The following is a 23,681-nucleotide window of genomic DNA, read 5'->3' on the forward strand; positions in this document are numbered from 1 at the left end:
CCGGCCTGCTGAGTATTTCCAGCATTTTCTGTTGTTATTTCAGATTTCCAGCATCCGCAGTATTTTGCTATTATACAGGTAAGGGGATGGTCAGTTTTTACGAAATGAAGTGGGAGGCTATGTACTAGCATCTTGTAATGCGTGTTAAGCCTGATGACAGGCTAAAATAAAGATATGGTGTGGAGATGCCGGTTTTGGACTGGGGTGGACAAATGTAAGAAATCACACAACACCAGGTTATAGTCCAACAGCTTTATTTGAAGTCACAAGCTTTCGGAGCGCTGCTCCTTCGTCAGGTGAAGTGGAGAGATGCATAAAAACACAGCTTATATAGTCAGAGAATAATGTCAGATGTTTACAGGTAATCTTTCTAACTGCCATTTATCACACCTCGGCAGAGAGATAATCACAGCAATCAAAGGTGTAAATGGTGTCCAAACAGATCAGTCAGGAAAACATTACATTAAAGAACAATGAGGTGGGGTCACAAGGGGTCAAATGTTGCAGATGCTGGGGTCTGTATGAAAAACAAAAAAACAGACAAAAAACATTTTTTTTGGTGGAAATCACAGCAGGTCCAGCCGCATCTGTGTGGAGAGAACAAGCCAACGATGACTCGAGTCTGGATGACCCTACGTCAGGTGGGGTTACATGTAGCGTGACATGAATCCAAGATCCCGGTTCAGGCCGTCCTCATGGGTGCGGAACTTGGCTATCAGTTTCTGCTCGATGATTTTGCGTTGTCGTGTGTCTCGAAGGCCACCTTGGAGAATGCTTACCTGAAGATCGGAGGCTGAATGTCCTTGACTGCTGAAGTGTTCCCCGACTGGGAGGGAACACTGCTGCCTGGCGATTGTTGCGTGGTGTCCGTTCATCCGTTGTCGCAGTGTCTGCATGGTCTCGCCGATGTACCATGCTCCGGGGCATCCTTTCCTGCAACGTATGAGGAAGACAACGTTGGCCGAGTCACATGAGTAACAGCCCCAGTCCACAGTAACAGCCCCGCCCACAGTCCACAGCCACAGACCCGCCCCCAGTCCACAGTAACAGCCCCGCCCACAGTCCACAGCCCCGCCCCCAGTTCACAGTAACAGCCCCGCCCCAGTCCACAGTCACAGCCCCGCCCCAGTCCACAGTAACAGCCCTGCCCCCAGTCCACAGTAACAGCCCCGCCCCCAGTAACAGCCCCGCCCCCAGTCCACAGTAACAGCCCCGCCCCCAGTCCACAGTCACAGCCCTGCCCCAGTCCACAGTAACAGCCCCGCCCCCAGTCACAGCCCCGCCCCCAGTCCACAGTAACAGCCCCGCCCCAGTCCACGGTAACAGCCCCGCCCCCAGTCCACAGTAACAGCCCCGCCCCCAGTCCACAGTAACAGCCCCTCCCCCAGTCCACAGTCACAGCCTGCCCCAGTCCACAGTAACAGCCCCGCCCCCGTCCACAGGCACAGCCCTGCCCCCAGTCCACAGACACAGCCCTGCCCCCAGTCCACAGACACAGCCCCGCCCCCAGTCCACAGGAACAGCCCTGCCCCAAGTCCATAGCCCCACCCCCAGTCCAGAGTGACAGTCCCACCCCCAGTCAACAGTAACAGCCCCGCCCCCCAGTCCACAGTAACAGCCCCGCCCCCAGTCCACAGTCACAGCCCCGCCCCCAGTCCACAGTAACAGCCCGGCCCCAGTCCACAGTAACAGCCCCGCCCCCAGTCCACAGTGACAGCCCCGCCCCCAGTCCACAGTGACAGCCCCACCCCCAGTCCACAGTCACAGTCCCACCCCCAGTCCACAGTGACAGCCCCGCCCCCCAGTCCACAGTAACAGCCCCTCCCCAGTCACAGCCCCGCCCCAGTCCACAGCCCCGCCCCCAGTCCACAGTAACAGCCCCACCCCCAGTCCACAGCCCCGCCCCAGTCCACAGTAACAGCCCCACCCCCAGTCCACAGTAACAGCCGCGCCTCCCAGTCCACAGTAACAGCCCCGCACCCATCCACAGCAGCAGCCTCGCCCCCAGTCCACAGTAACAGCCCCGTCCCCAGTCCACAGCCCCACCCCCAGTCCACAGTCACAGCCCCGCCCCCAGTCACAGCCCCACCCCAGTCCACAGTAACAGCTCTGCCCAAGTCCACAGTAACAGCCCCGCCCCAGTCCACAGTAACAGCCTCGCCCCAGTCCACAGTAACAGCCCCGCCCCCAGTCCACAGACACAGCACCGCCCCAGTCCACAGACACAGCCCCGCCCCCAGTCCACAGTAACAGCCCCGCCCCCGTCCACAGTAACAGCTCTGCCCCCAGACCCCAGACACAGCCCCGCCCCCATCCACAGTAACAGCCCCACCCCCAGTCCACAGACACAGCCCTGCCCCCAGACCCCAGACACAGCCCCGCCCCCAGTCCACAGTAACAGCCACGTCCACAGTCCACAGACACAGGCCCGCCCCAGTCCACAGACACAGCCCCGCCCCAGTCCACAGTAACAGCCCCGCCCCCAGTCCACAGTAACAGCCCCGCCCCAGTCCACAGACACAGCCCCGCCCCAGTCCACAGACACAGCCCCGCCCCCAGTCCACAGTAACAGCCCCACCCCCAGTCCACAGCCGCGCCCCCAGTCCACAGTAACAGCCCTGCCCCCAGTCCACAGTCACGCCCCCAGTCCACAGTAACAGCCCCGCCCCCGTCCACAGTAACAGCCCCGCCCCAGTCCACAGACACAGCCCCGCCCCAGTCCACAGTAACAGCCCCGCCCCAGTCCACAGTCACAGCCCTGCCCCCAGTCCAGTCACAGCCCCGCCCGCAGTCCACAGTAAAAGCCCAGTCCACAGTAACAGCCCCGCCCCCCAGTCCACAGTAACAGCCCCGCCCCCAGCCCACAGCCCCACCCCCAGTCCACAGTAACAGCCCCGCCCACAGTCCACAGCCCCGCCCCAGTCCACAGTAACAGATATGCCCCCAGGCCACAGTAACAGCCCCGCCCCAGTCCACATTAACAGCCCCACCCCAGTCCACAGTCACAGCCCCGCCCCAGTCCACAGTAACAGCCCCGCCCCCAGACCTGCCACAGCCCCGCCCCCAGACCACAGTCACAGTCCCGCCCCAGTCCACAGTCACAGCCCTGCCCCCAGACCTGCCACAGCCCTGCCTCCAGTCCACAGTCACAGCCCCACCCCCAGTCCACAGTCACAGCCCAGCCCCCAGTCCACAGTAACAGCCCCGTCCCCAGTCACAGCCCCACATCCAGTCCACAGTAACAGCCCCGCCCCCAGTCCACAGTAACAGCGCCGCCCCAGTGGACAGCACTGCCCCCAGTCCACAGTAACAGCCCCGCCCCCGTCCACAGTAACAGCTCCGCCCCCAGACCCCAGACACAGACCCGCCCCCAGTCCACAGTAACAGCCCCGCCCCAGTCCACAGGAACAGCCCCGCCTCCAGTCCACAGCCCTGCCCGCAGTCCCCAGTCCACAGCCCCGCCCCCAGACAACAGTAACAGCCCCGCCCCCAGACAACAGTAACAGCCCCGCCCCCAGTCCGCAGCCCCGACCCCAGTCCACAGTAACAGCCCCACCCCCAGTCCACAGTCCCACCCCGTCCACAGTAACAGCTCCGCCCCAGTCCACAGGAACAGCCCCGCCCCCATCCACAGTAACAGCACTGCCCCCAGACCCCAGACACAGCCCCGCCCCAGTCCACAGTAACAGCCCCGCCCTGTCCACAGTAACAGCCCCGCCCCCAGTCCACAGTAACAGCCACGTCCACAGTCCACAGACACAGCCCCGCCCCAGTCCACAGACACAGCCCCGCCCCAGTCCACAGTAACAGCCCCTCCCCCAGTCCACAGTAACAGCCCCGCTCCAGTCCACAGGAACAGCCCCGCCCCCGTCCACAGTAACAGCTCTGCCCCCAGACCCCAGACACAGCCCCGCCCAAGTCCACAGTACCAGCCCCGCCCTGTCCACAGTAACAGCCCCGCCCCCAGTCCACAGTAACAGCCCCGCCCCAGTCCACAGTAACAGCCCCGCCCCCCAGTCCACAGTAACAGCCCTGCCCCCAGTCCACAGACACAGCCCCTCCCCAGTCCACAGTAACAGCCCCGCCCCCAGTCCACAGTAACAGCCCCGCTCCCAGTCCACAGTAACAGCCCCGCCCCCAGTCCACAGTAACAGCCCTGCCCCCAGTCCACAGCCCCGCCCCCAGTCCACAGTAACAGCCCTGCCCCAGTCCACAGCCCCGCCCCCAGTCCACAGTAACAGCCCCGCCCCCAGTCCACAGCCCCGCCCCAGTCCACAGACACAGCCCCGCCCCAGTCCACAGTAACAGCCCCGCCCCCAGTCCACAGTAACAGCCACGTCCACAGTCCACAGACACAGCCCCGCCCCAGTCCACAGACACAGCCCCGCCCCAGTCCACAGTAACAGCCCCGCCCCCGGTCCCACAGTAACAGCCCCGCCCCAGTCCACAGACACAGCCCCGCCCCCAGTCCACAGTAACAGCTCCACCCCCAGTCCACAGCCCCGCCCCCAGTCCACAGTAACAGCCCTGCCCCCAGTCCACAGTCCCGCCCCCAGTCCACAGTAACAGCCCCGCCCCTGCCCACAGTAACAGCCCTGCCCCCAGTCCAGTCACAGCCCCGCCCGCAGTCCACAGTAAAAGCCCAGTCCACAGTAACAGCCCCGCCCCCCAGTCCACAGTAACAGCCCTGCCCCCAGCCCACAGCCCCACCCCCAGTCCACAGTAACAGCCCCGCCCACAGTCCACAGCCCCGCCCCAGTCCACAGTAACAGATATGCCCCCAGGCCACAGTAACAGCCCCGCCCCAGTCCACATTAACAGCCCCACCCCAGTCCACAGACACAGCCCCGCCCCAGTCCACAGTAACAGCCCCGCCCCCAGACCTGCCACAGCCCCGCCCCCAGACCACAGTCACAGTCCCGCCCCAGTCCACAGTCACAGCCCTGCCCCCAGACCTGCCACAGCCCTGCCTCCAGTCCACAGTCACAGCCCCACCCCCAGTCCACAGTCACAGCCCTGCCCCCAGTCCACAGTAACAGCCCCGTCCCAGTCCACAGTAACAGCCCCACCCCCAGACCTGCCACAGCCCCGCCCCCAGACCACAGTAACAGCACCGCCCCAGACCACAGTAACAGCCCGCCCCCAGACCTGCCACAGCCCTGCCCCCAGTCCACTGTCACAGCTCCGCCCCAGACCACAGTAACAGCCCGCCCCCAGACCTGCCACAGCCACACCCCAGTCCACAGTAACAGCCTCGCTCCCAGTTCACAGTCACAGCCCCGCCCCCAGTTCACAGTCACAGCCCCACCCCCAGTCCACAGTCACAGCCCTGCCCCCAGTCCACAGTAACAGCCCCGCCCCCAGTCACAGCCCCGCCCCCAGTCCACAGTAACAGCGCCGCCGCAGTCAACAGCACTGCCCCCCGTCCACAGTAACAGCTCCGCCCCCAGACCCCAGACACAGCCCCGCCCCCGTCCACAGTAACAGCCCCGCCCCAGTCCACAGGAACAGCCCCGCCCCCGCCCACAGTAACAGCTCCGCCCCCAGACCCCAGACACAGCCCCGCCCCAGTCCACAGTAACAGCCCCGCCCCCGTCCACAGTAACAGCTCTGCCCCCAGACCCCAGACACAGCCCCGCCCCCGTCCACAGTAACAGCCCCGCCCCAGTCCACAGGAACAGCCCCGCCCCCGCCCACAGTAACAGCTCCGCCCCCAGACCCCAGACACAGCCCCGCCCCAGTCCACAGGAACAGCCCCGCCCCCGCCCACAGTAACAGCTCCGCCCCCAGACCCCAGACACAGCCCCGCCCCAGTCCACAGTAACAGCCCCGCCCCCGTCCACAGTAACAGCCCTGCCCCCAGTCCACAGTAACAGCCCCACCCCCAGTCCACAGCCCCGCCCCAGTCCACAGTAACAGCCCTGCCCCCAGTCCACAGACACAGCACCGCCCCAGTCCACAGACACTGCCCCACCCCCAGTCCACAGCCCCGCCCCCAGTCCACAGTAACAGCCCCGCCCCGTCCACAGTAACAGCCCCGCCCCGTCCACAGTAACAGCCCCGCCCCCAGTCCACAGACACAGCCCTGCCCCCAGTCCACAGTAACAGCCCCGCCCCCAGTCCACAGTAACAGCCACGTCCACAGACACAGCCCCGCCCCAGTCCACAGACACAGCCCCACCCCAGTCCACAGTAACAGCCCCGCCCCCGGTCCACAGTAACAGCCCCGCCCCCAGTCCACAGTAACAGCCCCGCCCCAGACCACAGACACAGCCCCGCCCCAGTCCACAGACACAGCCCCGCCCCCAGTCCACAGTAGCAGCCCCGCCCCAGTCCACAGACACAGCCCCGGCCCCAGTCCACAGACACAGCCCCGCCCCCAGTCCACAGTAACAGCCCCGCCCCCAGTCCACAGCCCCGCCCCAGTCCACAGTAACAGCCCCGCCCCAGTCCACAGACACAGCCCCGCCCCCAGTCCACAGACACAGCACCGCCCCAGTCCACAGACACAGCCCTGCCCCCAGTCCACAGTAACAGCCCCGCCCCCAGTCCACAGACACAGCCCCGCCCCCAGTCCACAGTAACAGCCCCGCCCCCAGTCCACAGTAACAGCCCCGCCCCCAGTCCACAGCCCCGCCCCAGTCCACAGTAACAGCCCCGCCCCAGTCTACAGACACAGCCCCGCCCCCAGTCCACAGACACAGCCCCGCCCCCAGTCCACAGACACAGCCCCGCCCCAGTCCACAGTAACAGTGTTTGTATTTCAGATTTCCAGCATCTGCAGTATTTTCTTTTTGCTTATATAAATACTTGTACTTGAATGTTAAAGTAAAAAAAGACAACAGGTAATACCAAGCAAAAATGAAGAGTTACTAGATTGCCAATAGGACTGGTGTAAAATTGTTTTTCACTATGGGTACCTGTACTGTTAATATTGTTGATTTTTCTGTAAAATTGACCACTGCATTTGTACTGTTAATCCTAAAGCTGTTTTTAAGGCTTTGTTTTATTATGGCTAATGAATGCCATGGATTTATTATGTAATTGATGAGTTGTAACAATATTTAAATAAATATGTTTGACTAAAAAATAAATACAAGTTGTTGTTGCATGCAACATCAACAGAGCCTGTGATTGACAGAGCGGGGGCGGGGCTGCGTGGTGACGCAGTGCGGGGGTGGGGGCTGCGCGATGACGCGAAGTGGGGCGGGGTTGCGCGGTGACGCAGTGACGTGACGCAGATCCAGTTCTCCAGGATGGCGGCGGCGGCGACGGACCGCGCTCTCGGCTCCCTCTCGGTGCCCGGCGCCCTGGGGGTCGGGGTGTGCGCCGCTGGAGCCCTGCTTTACAGAGTGGCCACCAGGTAAGCGAGGGGGCCTTGAATACAACCACCACATCGCCTCGCCCCCGGGCCTTGCTGCACAAAATACACACCCTGGCCCCGGGCGGCAGTGCTGAGACTGGGCCCGGGGGGGGTCGCTCGCGTTCCCTTCTGGTCAATTATTGCAAATGCCGCTCGGCCTCTGCAGTGTCGCTGCTGCAATGCAGGATTGTCTGCTCGCCCTGGCTGGGACTGGAAGCAAGGTTGCTGTGATTTGGGGCTGGTCTGGGTCACAGGGTGTGCAGCAATGCTGCCTCCTCCATTCTTGCTCCTCAGTTGACTGCCCCTCACCTGCAACTGTTTGCAAGAAACTTCACTGCGAGTTGACCTTGGGCAGAGGGGCCACACACCCTGATGTGGGGACTCAAGGCTGCTCCACAGGTACACTTTTTTTTCTCTCACTGCCATGAGGTTCAAGCCCAATGAGCTGAGAAGGGTTGCATGTTTCCCAGATTTGGAGATGTCCACCTCACTTCTGTGCATCACTTGCTGCCAAAATCCATCCACCGAAGGTCAGCGCTGTGAAGTTCCAGCTCTTGGGAGTTGAGTCTTCCTGACTGGGCTGAATGTTGTAATCATAGAAATTTACAGCACAGAAGGAGGCCATTCGACCCATTGTGTCCGTGCCGGCCAACAAAGAGCGATCCAGCCTAATCCCACTTTCCAGCTTTTGGTCCGTAGCCCTGTATGCTATGGCACTTCAAGTGCGTGGCCAAGTACTTTTTAAATGCGATGAGGGTCTCTGCCTTTACCGCCCTTTCAGGCAGTGTGCTGTGATAGCGTCAGCTGGATTGCAGTTACTGTTCTTTGTACCCTCCCCTGCCTTGTCAAGAAATTGAAAGATGTCTTTTGGCGCAGTACACAAGCGATGGGTGGAAAAAGACAGGATGACAGACTGTGACAGATGGAGACCATGTACAAAAATAGACACACTGATCTGAGGGAAAGATGACAGAATACCAAACCGTGTAGGAGCAGGGAAATCGAAGGGGAATAAGTATTACTTTACTGAACTGTATGTAGTAAATGCCACCTCCATTTTGCAGTGTCCTTCACATTCTGAATGAAGGGAACATGCATTATAATGTATTTTTTTAGTATAAGTTAATGGTATAAATTCATAGGAACAGGAGTAGGCCATTCAGCCCCTCGTGCCAGTTCTGCCAGTCAGAGATCGTGGCTGATCTGCGACCTAACTCCATATACTCGCCTTTGCCCCATACCCCTTAATACCTTTGGTTAACAAAAATCTATCAATCTCGCATTCTTCAGCAGACTTATTAAAAGAAGACAAAAAGCTGTAAATTCTTTTGCTCCAACTCTCCTGGGGGTCCTCGTTGACTTGTGCTGGGATTCAGTTCTGCAAGTGTCACTTGTCTTCCAATATCTCTCCCATGTAGTAAATCCTCACGTGTGAGGCTAGACAGTGAGTGTTGGCAGGCAACTGTGGGGCATCACCTCAAAGACATATTGTTTTCTACATCTGTGAACTTTACAAGAGAAGTGACTGAATAGCATTCGGCCCTGGCTGCTGAGACAATACACTGGTACTATCCCATCAGAGATCAGTTCACGTAATCATAGAAATTTATGGCACAGAAGGAGGCCATTCGGCCCATCGTGTCTGCGCTGGCCAAAAAAGAGCGATCCAGCCTAATCCCACTTTCCAGCCCTTAATGTGCAACCTTGTGGGTTACAGCATTTCAAGAGTGTATCCAAGTACTTTTAAAATGTGATGTGGGTTTCTGCCTCTACCACTTTTTCAGGCACTGGGTTCCAGACCCCCCTGCACCCTCTGGATGAAAACATTTGTCCTGATCCCCCCCTGTCATCCTGCTGCCAATTACTTTAAATCTATGCCCCCTGGTTTTTGACACCTCTGCGAAGGGATATAGGCCCTTTGCATCATGGGTCAAATCTGGCATAGAGTTATACAGCACAGAAAGAGGCCCATCGTGTCCGCACCGGCCCTCAAGCCCTGCCTATTCTAATCCCATTTTCCAGCACTTGGTCCGTAGCCTTGTATGCTATGGCGTTTCAAGTGCTCATCTAAATGCTTCTTGAATGTTGTGAGGGTTCCTGCCTCTACCACCCTTTCAGGCAGAGAGTTCCAGATTCCAACCACCATCTGGGTGAAAAAGTTTTTCCTCAACCTCCTGCCCCTTACCTTGAAACTATGCCCCCTGGCTATTGAACATCTTCCTCCATTCTGTTGAAGGTGTTCAAGCCTTACTCGTACAGATCTAGAGGCTCTACAATTGGCTTTTGTATCCCTAAGTTCAGTGAGAGGATGGCCGGTGTGATCACTGACGAGTATTCTCTGCTGGCATTGCGCCTGGTTGAACATCAGGTGAGGGCTAGCTTGGGCTGGGCTCACAGTTGATGAACCTGCTCCTGAGTAATCGGCAATTGAATGAGGTGCCGGCAGGTGTTGGATGCTTTTGCGGCTGTGATGACCATAGCAAGAAGTCAACACCATCAAGTGGGGAAGGATATGTTTTCGCCAGAGAATAGATGACTAGTTTACACCCAGGCTGCACTTGGAATGTTGAATGGAAGTTGAACGTTGGTAGTGGGTTCTGCCTTCATTTCTACATTTTCCAATGTTCCTCAAAATAGCACTGGGATTTAATGAGACATTGAGTTCCTTGTCACTGACAGTGAAAGCCTGGTACGGCATTCCCATAGGGTGGTGATTTGGGTAAAATGGCACCCCTCCCCCCAAACACTTTCTTGTCTTCAGTGCAATCAACATTGTGGTGTGCATTATTTTCTATGGAGGTTTGCGGCGTGGATTTAGACATAGTATTCACAGGCCTTTCGGCCCATCTGGTCTGTACCGGTGTTTATGCTCCCACAGGAGCCTCCTCCCACCTCACTTCATCTAACCCTACCGGCATATCCTTCTATTTATTCCTTTCTCCCTCGGGCACTTCATCCAGCTTAACCTTAAAGGCATCTGTGACGAGCAAGTTATTTTCGAACCTGCCTCACTTTTTTTTCACGTAGGAAAATGTCCGGCACTGTTGGCTGGCAATCCAGTCAAAACTGGAAAACTCCTGGGTGCGAGGAGTGGAGCGCTAAACAGTCTTGCTCTTGGCACAACAGGTTGATGAGTGCCATTCGATTTTTATTTATATATTGAGTTTGTTTTGCACATGTGCCACGTTCTTAAAAGAAAGTTGTGTGGGAATTCTGCTGCTGCGACCTGCTCTATGGAGTTTGCAGCTGTCCTGGCGGAACTGATTTAAAATGACCCATGCTTCATGTAAATCAAAACTGTGTGAAAGATTAGTTTGCACCCTCCCCCTGCGCCAACAACGGTCCAACTATCAGAAAGGTCACCTCTTATAAGAATTAGGAGCAGGAGTCGGCCATACGGCCCCTCGAGCCTGCTCCGCCATTCAATAAGATCATTGCTGATCATCGACTTGAACTCCGCTTTCCTGCCCGATCCCCTCATCCCTTGATTCCCTTAGTATCCAAAAATCTATCGATCTTAGTCTTGAATATACTCAACGACTGAGCACCCACAGTTCTCTGGGGCAGAGAATTCCAAAGATTCACCACCCTCTGAGTTTTTATAGCTTTAGCTTTAGTTCCACCAAGCTTTGCCAGTGACCCTTCAGTTCAGTCAGATGAAATACAGCTGACTTCACACAGCACAACATCAGTAAGAAGCCATTTCCCAAAAGGTAATAGGTTCTCCTCGCCACATGTGGCTCGTGCGACCCACTCGCAGCTGAGGGGCAGAGACGCCCTCTGTTGCTGGCTGTTTGTTACTGGCCATTGTGAGGCGCCTGCAGGTACCCAGGCTGACCACTGCTGTGGCTCGACTACTTCCCCCCCCCACCCCCCCCCCCCGTCTGCGTGAATGTGCTTGGTTTCTGCTAAGTGGACGGTAGCATAGTGGTTATGCTATTGGACTCATAATCCTGAATCCTGGACTAATGATCCGGAGACGTGAGTTCAAATCACACCACGTCAGCTGGGGAATTTAAATTCAATTAAATAAATCTGGAATAAAAAGCGAGTATCCGTAATGGTGACCATGTAACTACCGAATTGTCATAAAAACCCATCTGGTTCACTAATGTGCTTTAGGGAAGGAAATCTGCTGCCCTTACCCGGTCTGGCCGGTATGTGACATTGTGGTTGACTCTTAACTGCCCTCTGAAATGGCCTAGCAAGACATTCAGTTGTCAAGAAGGCGGCTCACCACCACCTTGAGGGCTGTTAGGGATGGGCAATGGGTCTTGCCAGCGACGCCCACATCCCGTGAACAAATAAAAAGTGCCTCTATGTCAGGCTGTGATTGGGAAATTGTGGATATACATACATACTCCTTGCAGTGTGCAACCCAGTGAGCAACTGGTTTAAACACAAATCGACTGTAGTTGGGATTATTGTCTCGTCTCCCCAAAGTACACTCCAAGACTGAATAGCGGGCTCGCGAAAGTTGTCCTGCGTTGATAGTCCTGCACCAAGTACTTTGTTTGTGGGACATCAGATTTCTAACCGTTTGGTCTTATTAATTTTTTTAAAAAGATTTCTGAGGAACAAAGGTTTGCAATGCTGATAAAAGGGCATATTTTATTCCCTTGCTTTTCATTGAAACTTGTAAAACAACAATTTGTATTTATTTATATATATGTGTAATCGCCAAAAACCGACATCTTAGGGTTGTACAGCTGAAGGAGGTTACAGCGATGAGGAGGGATGAGGTCATGAACGGATTTGAACACGATGAGAATTTTAAATTAAGTTTGGGAGGGGAGGACTGGGAGCCGATGTCGGTCAGTGAGCGCAGGGATTATGGATGAGTGGGACTCGGTACGGGTTAGGATGCGGGGTGCGGGTTGGGACCTGGCCAGCAGAAGTTTGGATAAGCTGCAGTTTATGGAGGGTGAAGGGTGAGAGGCTGGCTGGGAGAGCGTGGGGATAGTCGAGTCTGGAGACAACCAAGGCGTGGGTGAGGGTTTCAGCAGCAGATTGGCTGGTTGAGGCAGGGGCAGAGACGGGTGGCGTTAGAGGTGGACGTAGGTCGGGTAAGAGTGCGACCGAGTGCGGGCAGTCCCACTCAGCTGGGGAATGGAGTAGAGGAGGATGGCGTTGTCGACCATGTCAAAGGCCGCAGAGAGGTCAGGAAAGATGATAGTGCGTCACAGAGGATGTCATTTGAAGAGGACTGATTTTAAAGAGATTTAAATATGGAGTTGTGGGAAAGATAGGCACAGATTTTGGAGGCAAATTTAGCACTGCTATTGACGTTCTTCGTACAGAGTGACCTGTACGCTGAATAGAAGTGACTACCCTGGAAATATTTAAGAAGCCAGTGGATGCTTCAATGGGGCAACTTTTGGGTCATTCTGGATGGCACATCCCCGATTTTAATCGCTGCTCCATTGGTGGCCGTGCCTTCAGCTGCCAAGGCCCTAAGCTCTGGAATTCCCTGCCTAAACCTCTCCGCCTCGCTACCTCTCTTTCCTTCTTTAAGGCACTCCTTAAAACCTACCCCTTTGACCAAGCTTTTGGTCACCTGTCCTAAGATCTCCTTATGCGGCTTGGTGTCAAATTCTGTTTGATAATTGCTCCTGTGCAGCACCTTGGGAAGTTTTACTATGTTAAAGGCACTATGTCAATACAGGTTGTTGTTGGATGCGGCAGTGAGCTTTCCTTATCCGAAATTATGGTATTTGTTGCTGAGCCAACAGATGTTTATTTCAACAACTGTATACCAGAAAGAATCGTGGTTGTTTCCGAGCAAAGTTGCTCCTATAGAACATTTGAGGGAATTGGCTGAAGAAGTATTGAAACAGCGATCGGGCAGACTTTGTATCTGATCACGTGCTACTTTCCAGTGTTTTAAGATGTTGTACTCTCACCGTAACCCTTGACCTTTTTCGTTGCCACGGCCTGGTTTCATTAATTGGAGATAATTGCTTCCATCTGTACACTTGTGTCCTCGAGATCCGTGCCGCCCTGCAAGAGATTAGCTGAATTATTGCAGCGCGTACTCGTTAGGTAAATGCCTCCAATTAATGCTGCTGGGCTGTCAGGTGGGGGAGGCTGTAATCTAATCACCAGGTTCACAAAACCTCATAAACCAAGTCCTGTGTAACGGCCAACGGCTCCCAGAATTGGATTGCAGCCGGAACTTCTGAGGAAATATTGATTTAATATCGATTGCTTTGTATGCGGCGGCGAGCGAGTGTTTTTGGGTGCCTGCGCTGCCAGCAACATGTCGAGTCTTCACATTCTCGCTGTTTGCTGAGGGGGGTTGGTGATGACACTGGTTAACGGGCAGTTCAAACTCAGAAACTGCAAAATGTTCAGTGCGCATGAAACCAAACTGGTGTCTGGGGTGTCTGGTCACAGGCCTCGGACCCTCCTGGAGGCGGAGGTGGGTGGGGGGCATCTCGGACCACCTTGGACGTGCGGATGTGGGGTCTCCGACACCCTGAAGGTTGGGGATGGGGGTGTCTCGGACACCCTGGAGGTGGGGTCTCAGACACCCTGAAGGTCGGGGATGGGGGTGTCTCGGACACCCTGGAGGTGGGGTCTCTGACACCCTGAAGGTTGGGGATGGGGGTGTCTCGGACACCCTGGAGGTGGGGTCTCTGACACCCTGAAGGTTGGGGATGGGGGTGTCTCGGACACCCTGGCGGTGGGGTCTCAGACACCCTGAAGGTCGGGGATTGGGTGGGGGGTTTCTCGGGCACCTTGGAGTTGGGAGGGTGGTCTTGGACTAGCTGCAGTAAGAATGCAACCATTGCAAAACCATCTTTTGACTGTTTAGAAGTTTCCAAGTGGTTTCCTAGAATACCGTATAACTTTGTAGAGACAGGACTTTCTAGATGTAAAAGGGAGAGCGCGGGAATATGGTATTGAGATAGAGGATCAGCCATGATCATATTGAATGGCGGAGAAGGGCCGAATGGCCTACTCCTATTTTTCTATGTTTCTAGGACAGTCTGCCCTTTGCTACCCACTTCACAACACTGCCGCTGGATGGCAGACCTCTCCTCCAGCTTCAGTATATCTTCGGTTGTCAAGGCCCCAAGCTCTGGCACTCCCTCTCTGAACCTCCCCAACACTCTCTTCCTTTAAGGTGCTCCTTAAAAGCCTACCTGTTTGCCAAGGTGATCCCTGCCCTTTTACCTCCCCCCTTCCCCTGTCCAGGGCCCCAAACACTCCTTCCAGGTGAAACAACGATTTACTTGTACTTCTTGCAGCTTAGTGTACTGTATTCGCTGCTCACGATGCGGTCTCCTCTACACTGGGGAGACCAAACGCAGATTGGGTGACCGCTTTGCGGAACACCTCCATTCAGTCCGTAAGTGTCACCCCGAGCTTCCGGTCGCCTGTCACTTTAATTCCCCGCTCCACTCCCACTCTGTCCTCGGCCTCTTGCACTGTTCCAGCGAAGCTCAACGTAAGCTCGAGGAACAGCACCTCATCTTTCGATTAGGCACTTTACAGCCTTCTGGACTCAACATAGAGTTCAACAATTTCAGACCATAACCTCGGGCCCTATTTTTTTCTCACATGGCAGCTGTTGATGATTCTGCCATTCCCATTTGCACCTCATCTCGAGCCATCTTTTGTTTCTTTACTTGTCCCATTACCATCTCCTCTTGCCTCGCACCATCGTCCCTTTTTGTCGTTTAATCTCTCCCGCCTTCCACCCTATCACAGACCTTCCCTTTTGTTCTTTCCTCCCCTCCCCCCTTTCCCTACCCCTTGCAGTTGCTTAAAACCTGTTACATCTCTAACTTTTTCCAATTCTGACGAAGGGTCATTGACCCGAAATGTTGACTCTGTTTCTCTCTCCTCGATGCTGCCTGACCCGCTGAGTGTTTCCAGCATTTTCTGTTGTTGTTTCAGATTTCCAACAGCCGCGGTATTTTGCTTGTGTTGTGGGTGACGGTAAAACTTGCTGCTGCCGGCGTGCACTCAACGCTATTTGCAAGACAGTGTCAACATTTGAGAAGTGTGTGTGCGTAAAGATCTCTTTAAATAGTCGATAGATTTAAAAATACATTCAAACTATTTAAAGTGTTGCCTCTTTGGGCAAGATAGGTTATCTCCCAGTGTGGATTACTGTGACTGACCTGTTTATTGCTAGAGTTACTGGATACATGGGGAATGGCAGAATAATAATAAAACTCCTCTCTTGCGTGATTGTTGCCTTAATGGCTTGCAGCAAGTGTGCTGGAGGTGTTTCCCTTTTCAACCCCAATTTTGAACCACTTAGTTTTGGTGGCGAGGTAAATATAAGAACATAAGAATTAGGAGCAGGAGTCGGCCGCACGGCCCCTCGAACCTGCTCCGCCATTCAATAAGATCGTGACTGATCTTCAACCTCAACTCCACTTTCCCGCCTGATCTCCATATCCCTTGATTCCCCTCGAGCCCAAAAATCTATCGATCTGTCTTGAATATACTCAACGACTGAGCCTCCACAGCCCTCTGGGGTAGAGAATTCCAAAGATTCACCAGCCTCTGAGTGAAGAAATTTCTCCTCATCTCAGCCCTAAATGGCCGACCCCTTATCCTGAGACTATGCCCCCTAGTTTTAGACACTCCAGCCAGGGGAAACAACCTCTCAGCATCTACCCTGTCAATCCCTCGAAGAATTTTTTTGATGTTTCAATGAGATCACCTCTCATTCTTCTAAACTCGAGAGAGTATAGGCCCATTCTACTCAATGTTTGATGAAGAGTATGATTTTTTTTTAAATACATGTTTAAGGGGAGGAATGTGCAGTAGTTGAGTGCAAAGTTGGGTCTCCAGACCCAAGGGAGTCCTGGAGTTAGTGTTTTAGATTGCTGGGAGGTGCATGCCGCTGGTGAGGCAGTGGTTATTGCCCACGCTGAGTTGTGCTGAGAAGGTGGTAGTGGCTCTTCTCAAACGGCCATGTGTTTCGTAGCAATTATTTGTTTAACCACGGAGTGAGTGGCTTGTTTGGAGGGCAGTCTCGGGTGGCATGGACTAGAGTCACGTGTAGGCCGGACCAGCCTGGCTGGGGGCGGTCTTCCCTGATGGGCATTAGTGAACAGGTCAGGTTTCTCTGACTTACGTGGTCAAACTGGTGCCAGTCGCAAAACACTTGATCGATAATTTCAGATTCAGTTTGCCATGGTGGGTTTTGAATTTCCGAGCTCTGGATTGCTATTCCAGTACGGTAACCATTATACTTCGATTTAATTTATTCTCGGAATATGGGCGGCACTAGCAGGGCCACCGTTAATTGCCCTCGAAGGTGGTGGTGAGCCGCCACCTTGAATCGCTGCGGTCCGTGTGGTGAAGGTGCTCCCACAGTGCTGTTAGATCGGGAGTTCCAGGATTCTAACCCTGCGACTGATGTACCTGTTTCATAGATTTCAGTACCTGCCGATCTATTAGCACGGTATTTCTGTTGCTCTATACTAGTACGTTCAGTTTCCCTTGGCCAACGGGCGCTCTCTTTCAGCGTTCGACCAGAGGGTGGTCAGGCACGTGTCGCTATTTACAGGGAGGCCTCCTGCGGAAAAATAGGTTTAAAACCCGCAGTAGAACAGAGTGCTCATTCAAGGGAAAGAAATAAAGCACTTTTCACAACTTCAGGAAGCCCCAAAGCGCTTTGCAGCCAATGAAGTATTTTTTTTGCAGTGGAGTCACTGTTGTAATGTGGGAAACGCGGCAGCCAATTTGCGCACAGCAAGCTCCCACAAACAGCAATGTGATAATGACCAGATAATCCGTTTTTAGGGGTAGGCTGAGAGATAAATAATGGCCAGGACACCGGGGCAGAACTCCCCTGCTCTTCTTTGAAAAATAGTGCCGTGGGGCCTTTTACCTCCACCTGAGATGGCAGACGTCTGTTTAACGTCTCATCCGAAAGACGGCACCTCCGACAGTGCAGCACTCCCTCAGCACTGCACTGGGAGTGTGTCGGCCTAGATTCTTGTGCCCTGGAGTAGGGACCTGGACCCACCATCTTCTGACTCCGAGGCGAGAGTGCTGCCCACTGAGACCTAAATTCAACATTAGACTCACCGAGGGTGACGGTTAGACCTCTTGTTCTAAGCTGTCAGTGGTCACAATGCCGCAGCAATCGGTGCCTCTGTTTCTCGGACATTACACCAGCGTGGAGTAAAACCGGCTTCTTAAAAAGCCTGGGGATCTATCTGACACCCTGGGGATTTTGTGTTAAACTTACCTGAATTTTTATTAACGGGAGAGGAAAATAGAAATTAAAAAAAAAACCTAAAGTAAAACAGAGGTACAAGTTTCCAGTCACTAATATAAAGCTGGCCTATTTTGGGAAGGTGGAGTTGATTTGGGGTCGGGTGTTCAGAGGCAGTTGTTTAAGTGGAGCGTGTGGGGTTAACATCCTGAAATACTCCACTTTTTAACACTGCCTGCTTCAACCTTTTGTGTGTGTATAATTGTGGGTGGTGTGCGTGCGGTTGGTACACGCCGCACTTCACCCGGTAGCGATCGGTTTGTGTCCCTGGGGTCCGTCAGCAGTCGCGTTGGTGCAAATGTTCTTTGTTTGTTGCCCCGTGTGCAGCGTAACCAAGGTTACCAGCCAGCTGTCTGTTGCGAAGACCCATCTGGTATTTGTGTCGGGCAAGTCTCTTTTTTTTTGCTGCTGTTTCGGTTCTTGTTGCATCCTTAAAGGCACCAAAGGTCGTTTCATAATCTTAGTGGCCCGACGGTGTGTTTATGCTGCGAATGTTGCATTGCTGCACAGTGGTGTCAACCGTGGCTCAGTGGGCAGCACCCTCGCCCCTCAGTCAGAAGGTCGTGAGTTCAAGTCCCACTCCAGAGACTTGAGCAGAAAACTCTAGGCTGACACTCCCAGTGCCGTGCTGAGGGAGCACTGCACTGTCGGAGGTGCCGTCTTTCGGATGAGATGTTAAACCGAGGCCCCGTCTGCCGCCTCAGGTGGACGTAAAAGATCCCGTGGCGCTATTTCGAAGAAAAGCAAGGGAGTTCTCCCCGGTGTCCTGGAGCCAATATTTATCCCTTAACATCACTTTAAAAAAAAACAAACAGATTATCTGGTCACTATCCCATTGCTGTTTGTGGGAGCTTGCTGTGTGCCAATTGGCTGCCGCGTTTCCCACATTACAACAGTGACTACACTTCGAAAGTACTTCATTGGCTGTAAAGCGCTTCGAGACGTCGTGAGGTTGTGAAAGGCGCTATAGAAATTCAAGTCTTTCTTTCACTTTGTAACCGTGGTGATGCTGCTGCCCGGGCCCATCATTGGGGCTCAGTCTGACTCCCTCCAGAGAGAAGTGCTGCGAGACTCCCTGGACTTGAGTTTGACCCCATTTGGAGTTTTAGCTCTGTGCAGTGTCCGAATGGGTTAAAAAGAAAAGAGCACTGGCTGCACAGCTCGGGAGAATGCTGCACAGTGCAAACAAAGTCTTTGAAACGCCAAGTAAAATTCTTGTGTTGTCCAGTTGCTGATCAATGGGAAGTGGCAACGAACTATTGGCATTTGGTGCCTTGGCTAGTTGTATGTTGGGAGAGCGAAGCTGCCTCCGCCCGCTATCCTTGGGATGTGTACGCCTTTTAAAAAAAAACTCAGCATATTTTAAACATAGGTTACCGTTTGTTTCGTGGTTGCAATGTTTAAGACACGCTTTGTACTTGGAATGAGTAGGCGTAGAGTTGAGAGTGGCGTCGCGCTGTTCCGGAGTACAGAGGATCCACTGTACGGTGATGAAGCCCATAATCTCTGCAGTCGACAGGAGGGGAGGAGGAGATGAGAGGATTGCAGCTCCTCTACAGACAGATGGCTGGGCGACGGTTAGAAAACCAAGGCGGGAAAGGGACATCTTTTACAAAAAAATCAAACCGTTTAAGAAATGTGATTCTTTTCTCCCGTTGCGCGGATGGTGCAGTCTCGACAAGAAGATGAGTCTTGTGGTCCCAACCTGTCAGCAAAGTAAAGATTCTGAACACTCTTTGTTTTAGCAGAAGAGAGGATCACCTCAAACACGGTTTGCAGTTCCAACCTCCCTCAACCATTCCTCCCCACCTGAATGTGTTTATTTGGGCGGGGGAGGGGGATTATTGGTTCGTTATGTGGAGGCGGTGGGGGAGGGGAACGGCATAGTCCCTATAATGAAGTCTGCTTTTGTGTGTGGGATTTGGTTGTACTTATTGTCCCGAGATGAAAATGTAAACCTTTTTTATATGCGACCAGTGCTTCTTGCAGGCGTGAGTCAATCAATTTTTGTAGAATGCACAACAGGGATTGATAATTAGTGGTGAGATGAATCCGATTGTGGTTCCAGCAGTTACAAGCTCCGTAGGCAGAAAGAACTTGCATTTATTTAGCATCTTTCACATCCTCACCGTGTCCCAATTGTTGTCAATGAAGTAATTTTGGAGTGTTGTCACTATTATGTGGGAAAATGTGACTGGCCATTTGCATATGCCAGGGTCCTTAAAACAGCAAGTGAGATTTGTGACCAGTGTCAGCCGTGGCTCAGTGGGCAGCACCCTCGCCTCGGAGTCAGAAGGTCGCGGGTTCAAATCCCACTCCAGGGACTTGAGCACAAAAATCTAGGCTGACCCTCCCAGTGCAGTGCTGAGAGAGTGCTGCACTGTCGGAGGTGCCGTCTTTCGGATGAGACGTTAAACTGAGGCCCTGTCTGCTCTCTCAGGTGGACGTAAAAGATCCCATGGCACTATTTCAAAGAAGAGCAGAGGGAGCTAGCCCTGGTGTCCTGGCCGATATTCATCCCTCAACCAACATAACAAAAACAGATTATCTGGTCAGTATCACATTGCTGTTTGTGAGAGCTTGCTGTGCGCAAATTGGCTGCCGCGTTTCCCACATTGCAACAGTGACTCCACTTCAAAAATACTTCATTGGCTGTAAAATGCTTTGAGACGTCCGGTGGTCGTGAAAGGCGCTATAGAAATGCAAGTTCGTTCGTTCTTCCTTGGTTGAGGGGTGAATGGTGGCCAGGACATCAGGAGACCTCCCCTGGCTCACCCTCCCCCCCAAATGAGATCTTTTATGTTGACCTGAACAGGCAGACGGTTTAGCATGCCTCCAGAAGGAGTAAAAAAGTATTTAAGAGTAAGAAGAAAATCTTGGTAACCCCATCTGTAGCTTGAGTCAATCCACCTCACAAACCAGGTGACTGGGCCTTGGCTTCCTCGCCTAGCTTAACTGTGTTGTGATTGTTTTCGTGGAATGGTCGAGAGTTTGGTGAAATTCCTCTTTGTTTTAAAATCAAATCCATTAGATTTAGTTCTTCCTTATCGTTACCGCCAGTTTTCTCCTCTCGGCTGGCTACCCTGTGAGAACTCCACGTTCCTAAAAGCAGGAACTCTGCCAGATCTTCCTAACTCGGCACAGACTGGAAATCAGACACGAGACCTCGCCAGTCATCATGGCTCAGGTTCAGATGATTAAAAGGAATGAGAAACGACTTTATTCTTTTCCCCTTTTAGCCCCATAGCTCTGGAATTCCCTGCCTAAACCTCGCCGCCTCTCCTCCTTTAAGACGCTCCTTAAAACCGACCTCTTTGACCAAGCTTTTGGTCACCTGTCTTAATATCTCCTTATGTGGCTCAGTGTCAAATTTTGCTCCTGTGAAGCACCTTGGGATGCTTTATTACATTAAAGGCGCGGCATAAATACAAGTTGTTGTTTTTCTCCTCCCATCTAATCCAGCTTTTTCCTCACAAAAGCAACACCCTGCGGTTGCTGGAAATCTGAAATAAAAGCGGACAATGCTGGAAAGGCTCAGCAGCAGGTCAGGCAGCATCCGCGGAGAGAGAAAGAGAGTCGACGTTTCAGGCTGACGACCTTTCGTCAGAACCATGAATGGCCCTTGTTGGGGTCTGGCTGTGGGCCCGTGCAGCCCTGTGGCAGGAGTGAGGGAACGCGATGTATTCCCAAACCTCTGCCAACCCCGTGCATTTCCTCTTTTGGTGATGTTTGGTGGTTGGAGACTCATTCTATATTGTAGTACATTGAGCAAACAAACTGCACCATCTTCTTTACCTAATGTTTTTTTTAAAATCGTTTATGGGATGTGGGCGTCTCTGGCAAGGCCAACATTTATTGCCTCATCCCTAATTGCCCTCGAGAAGGTGGTGGTGAGCCGCTGCAGTCCGTGTGGTGAAGGTACTCCCACAGTGCTGTTAGGGAGGGAGTTCCAGGATTTTGACCCAGCGACGATGAAGGAACGGCGATATACTTCCTGGTCAGGATGGTGTGTGACTTGGAGTTGAACTTGGAGGTGGTGGTGTTCCCATGCGCCTGCTGCCCTTGTCCTTCTAGATGGAAGAGGTCGTGGGTTTGGGAGGTGCTGCCGAAGAAGCCTTGGCGAGTTGCTGCAGTGCATCTTGTAGATGGTACACACTGCAGCCACGGTGCGCCGGTGGTGGAGAGAGTGAATGTTTAAGGTGGTGGACGGGGTGCCAATCAAGCGGGCTGCTTTGTCCTGGATGGTGTCGAGCTTCTTGAGTGTTGTTGGAGCTGCACTCATGCAGGCAAGTGGAGAGTATTCCATCACACTCCTGACTTGTGCCTTGTAGATGGTGGAAAGGCTTTGGGGAGTCCGGAGGTGAGACACTCGCCACAGAATACCCAGCCTCTGACCTGCTCTTGTTGACGTAGTATTTATGTGGCTGGTCCAGTTCAGTTTCTGGTAAATGGTGACCCCCAGGATGTTGATGGTGGGGGATTCGGCGATGGTAATGCCCTTGAATGTCATGGGGAGGTGACTTTGTTTTCCTTGTAGTTTGAAAAGCAAAGAAAATGGGATCCGCAGGATAAAGTATTGTAGGTCGGGTATCCAGTCAGATGAGATTCTACGTCTTCCGCATTTGCCCCACTTTAAAAAAAAAAAAAAAAAAAAAAAAAAAAAAAAAAAAAAAAAAAAAAAAAAATTCAGAGGAAGTGAGGTGCAATGAGTTGCAATGATTCTGACATTGCAGTTCAAGAGCAAAGCTTGAGCAGTTTATAACCTTCAGCTCGACTCGCGAGCTCAGCCTGCAATTGTTGGCGCTCTCCCAGCTTATATTCTAATATAGAGATTCCTTGGTGTATGATTTCCAGCTTGGCTCCCTCCAGTTTGGGGGCTGCACACTGACCTTGAAGCTTTTGCCCTGTTTGCGAGCACTGTTGTGTAATAAACCCAAGATGACAAAGATTGATGTGGCTGTCTCATTGGCCTGTGTGTTGAGCTTTTTTTTTAAGCACATATTCAGGTTAATTAACTATTTTGAAGCTTCTTGGAGTGGGACTGGATTTTATTAATGTTGATGACTGTGGCAGCTAATGGTATTGATGCAGAGTTCAAAATGAGGTGGTGAGGAATCTATCGATGCAGCCACACTAACTGTAGAGTCAGTGTCGAGCGGATTTGCTTTACGCGCAAGCTACAGTCGTAGTGACGATACAGTCCGAATCTGAAGTCCGGGTCTTAGCTGATACCGGAGTGAAGAGCAATGAAACTCCCTACAGCCCACGTGCTGCACTTTGCTTTGGGGCCCCAACGCCCAATCGGCACTGCACGGGTTCTGCGGTGTAACACTCCAGCTATCGTGAAAGGACAGTCTGCATCTGGAGTCAGGACCTGACCTGACACTGGAGTGAAGAGGACTGAGGATCCCTGGAGGAGGTAGTCCCTCTTGCCCGTACCCTAACTCTCACCAAGTCCTGTTCACCACCCCCTGTGCTCACTGATCTACATTGGCTTCCGGTCTGGCAGCGCCTCGATTTTAAAATTCTCATCCTTGTTTTCAAATCCCTCCATGGCCTCGCCCCTCCCTATCTCTAACCTCCTTCAGCCCCACAACCCCCCCCCGGGATATCTGCGTTCCTCCATTTCTGCCCTCTTGAGCATCCCTGATTATAATCACTCAACCATTGGTGGCCGTGCCTTCTGTTGCCTAGGCCCTAAGCTCTGGAATTCCCTGCCTAAACCTCTCCCCCTCGCTATCAGTAAAGTTGTATTTATGCTGTTTCACCAGTGGTGCTGTAGTTGCATATATTACAAGACTTTTGTACGGAGAGTTTAATTTACCCAATGGCTTTTTGTTGAAGAATTTCAGTGCTGTACAGATGAGAAAAATTGTACGGAATTCCTTCTCTTTTTTGAAGTTGATTTGAACCCAAATCTTTTTTTTTTTAAGAAGCTTGGGTTTCTGAGGCACTGCTTCACGTTCCCAAGCTAACCAGTAAGTTGTACTCTTGTAGAAAGCTAATGTCCTTATTGAAATTAAATCTCCGCCCCACCCCACCCCACCCCATCGCTGAGCTAGATGAGGC

At 53.2% G+C, this 23,681-nt stretch overlaps 1 protein-coding gene and 1 long non-coding RNA gene across 4 annotated transcripts in view; one reads left to right on the plus strand and one right to left on the minus strand.

The window, feature by feature from the left end:
* Positions 1-237: 237 nt before the first annotated feature.
* Positions 238-8,188, minus strand: LOC147100788 (uncharacterized). Its single transcript, XR_015073575.1, has 2 exons — positions 7,673-8,188; positions 238-933 (listed from the first exon to the last, which is right to left on the minus strand). It is a non-coding gene; the product is annotated as an uncharacterized LOC147100788 (long non-coding RNA).
* The window catches only part of tmem201 (transmembrane protein 201), a 212,572-nt gene continuing 196,121 nt past the window's right edge, over positions 7,231-23,681 (plus strand). Inside the window, exon 1 of one of the 3 annotated variants that reach the window (XM_085967365.1) lies at positions 7,231-7,363. In XM_085967365.1, the coding sequence (XP_085823491.1) occupies positions 7,257-7,363 (107 nt within the window). In that variant the 5' untranslated portion in view covers positions 7,231-7,256. Of the gene's footprint in view, positions 7,364-18,467; positions 19,384-21,778; positions 23,032-23,681 lie in introns of those variants that run through there. The other 2 variants (XM_085967367.1, XM_085967368.1) reach the window with 2 other exon arrangements.

The sequence above is a fragment of the Somniosus microcephalus genome, chromosome 25 (assembly GCF_052327205.1).
Source record: "Somniosus microcephalus isolate GS21.2 chromosome 25, FLI_Smic_1.0, whole genome shotgun sequence".
In the NCBI taxonomy this organism is placed as follows: domain Eukaryota; kingdom Metazoa; phylum Chordata; class Chondrichthyes; order Squaliformes; family Somniosidae; genus Somniosus; species Somniosus microcephalus.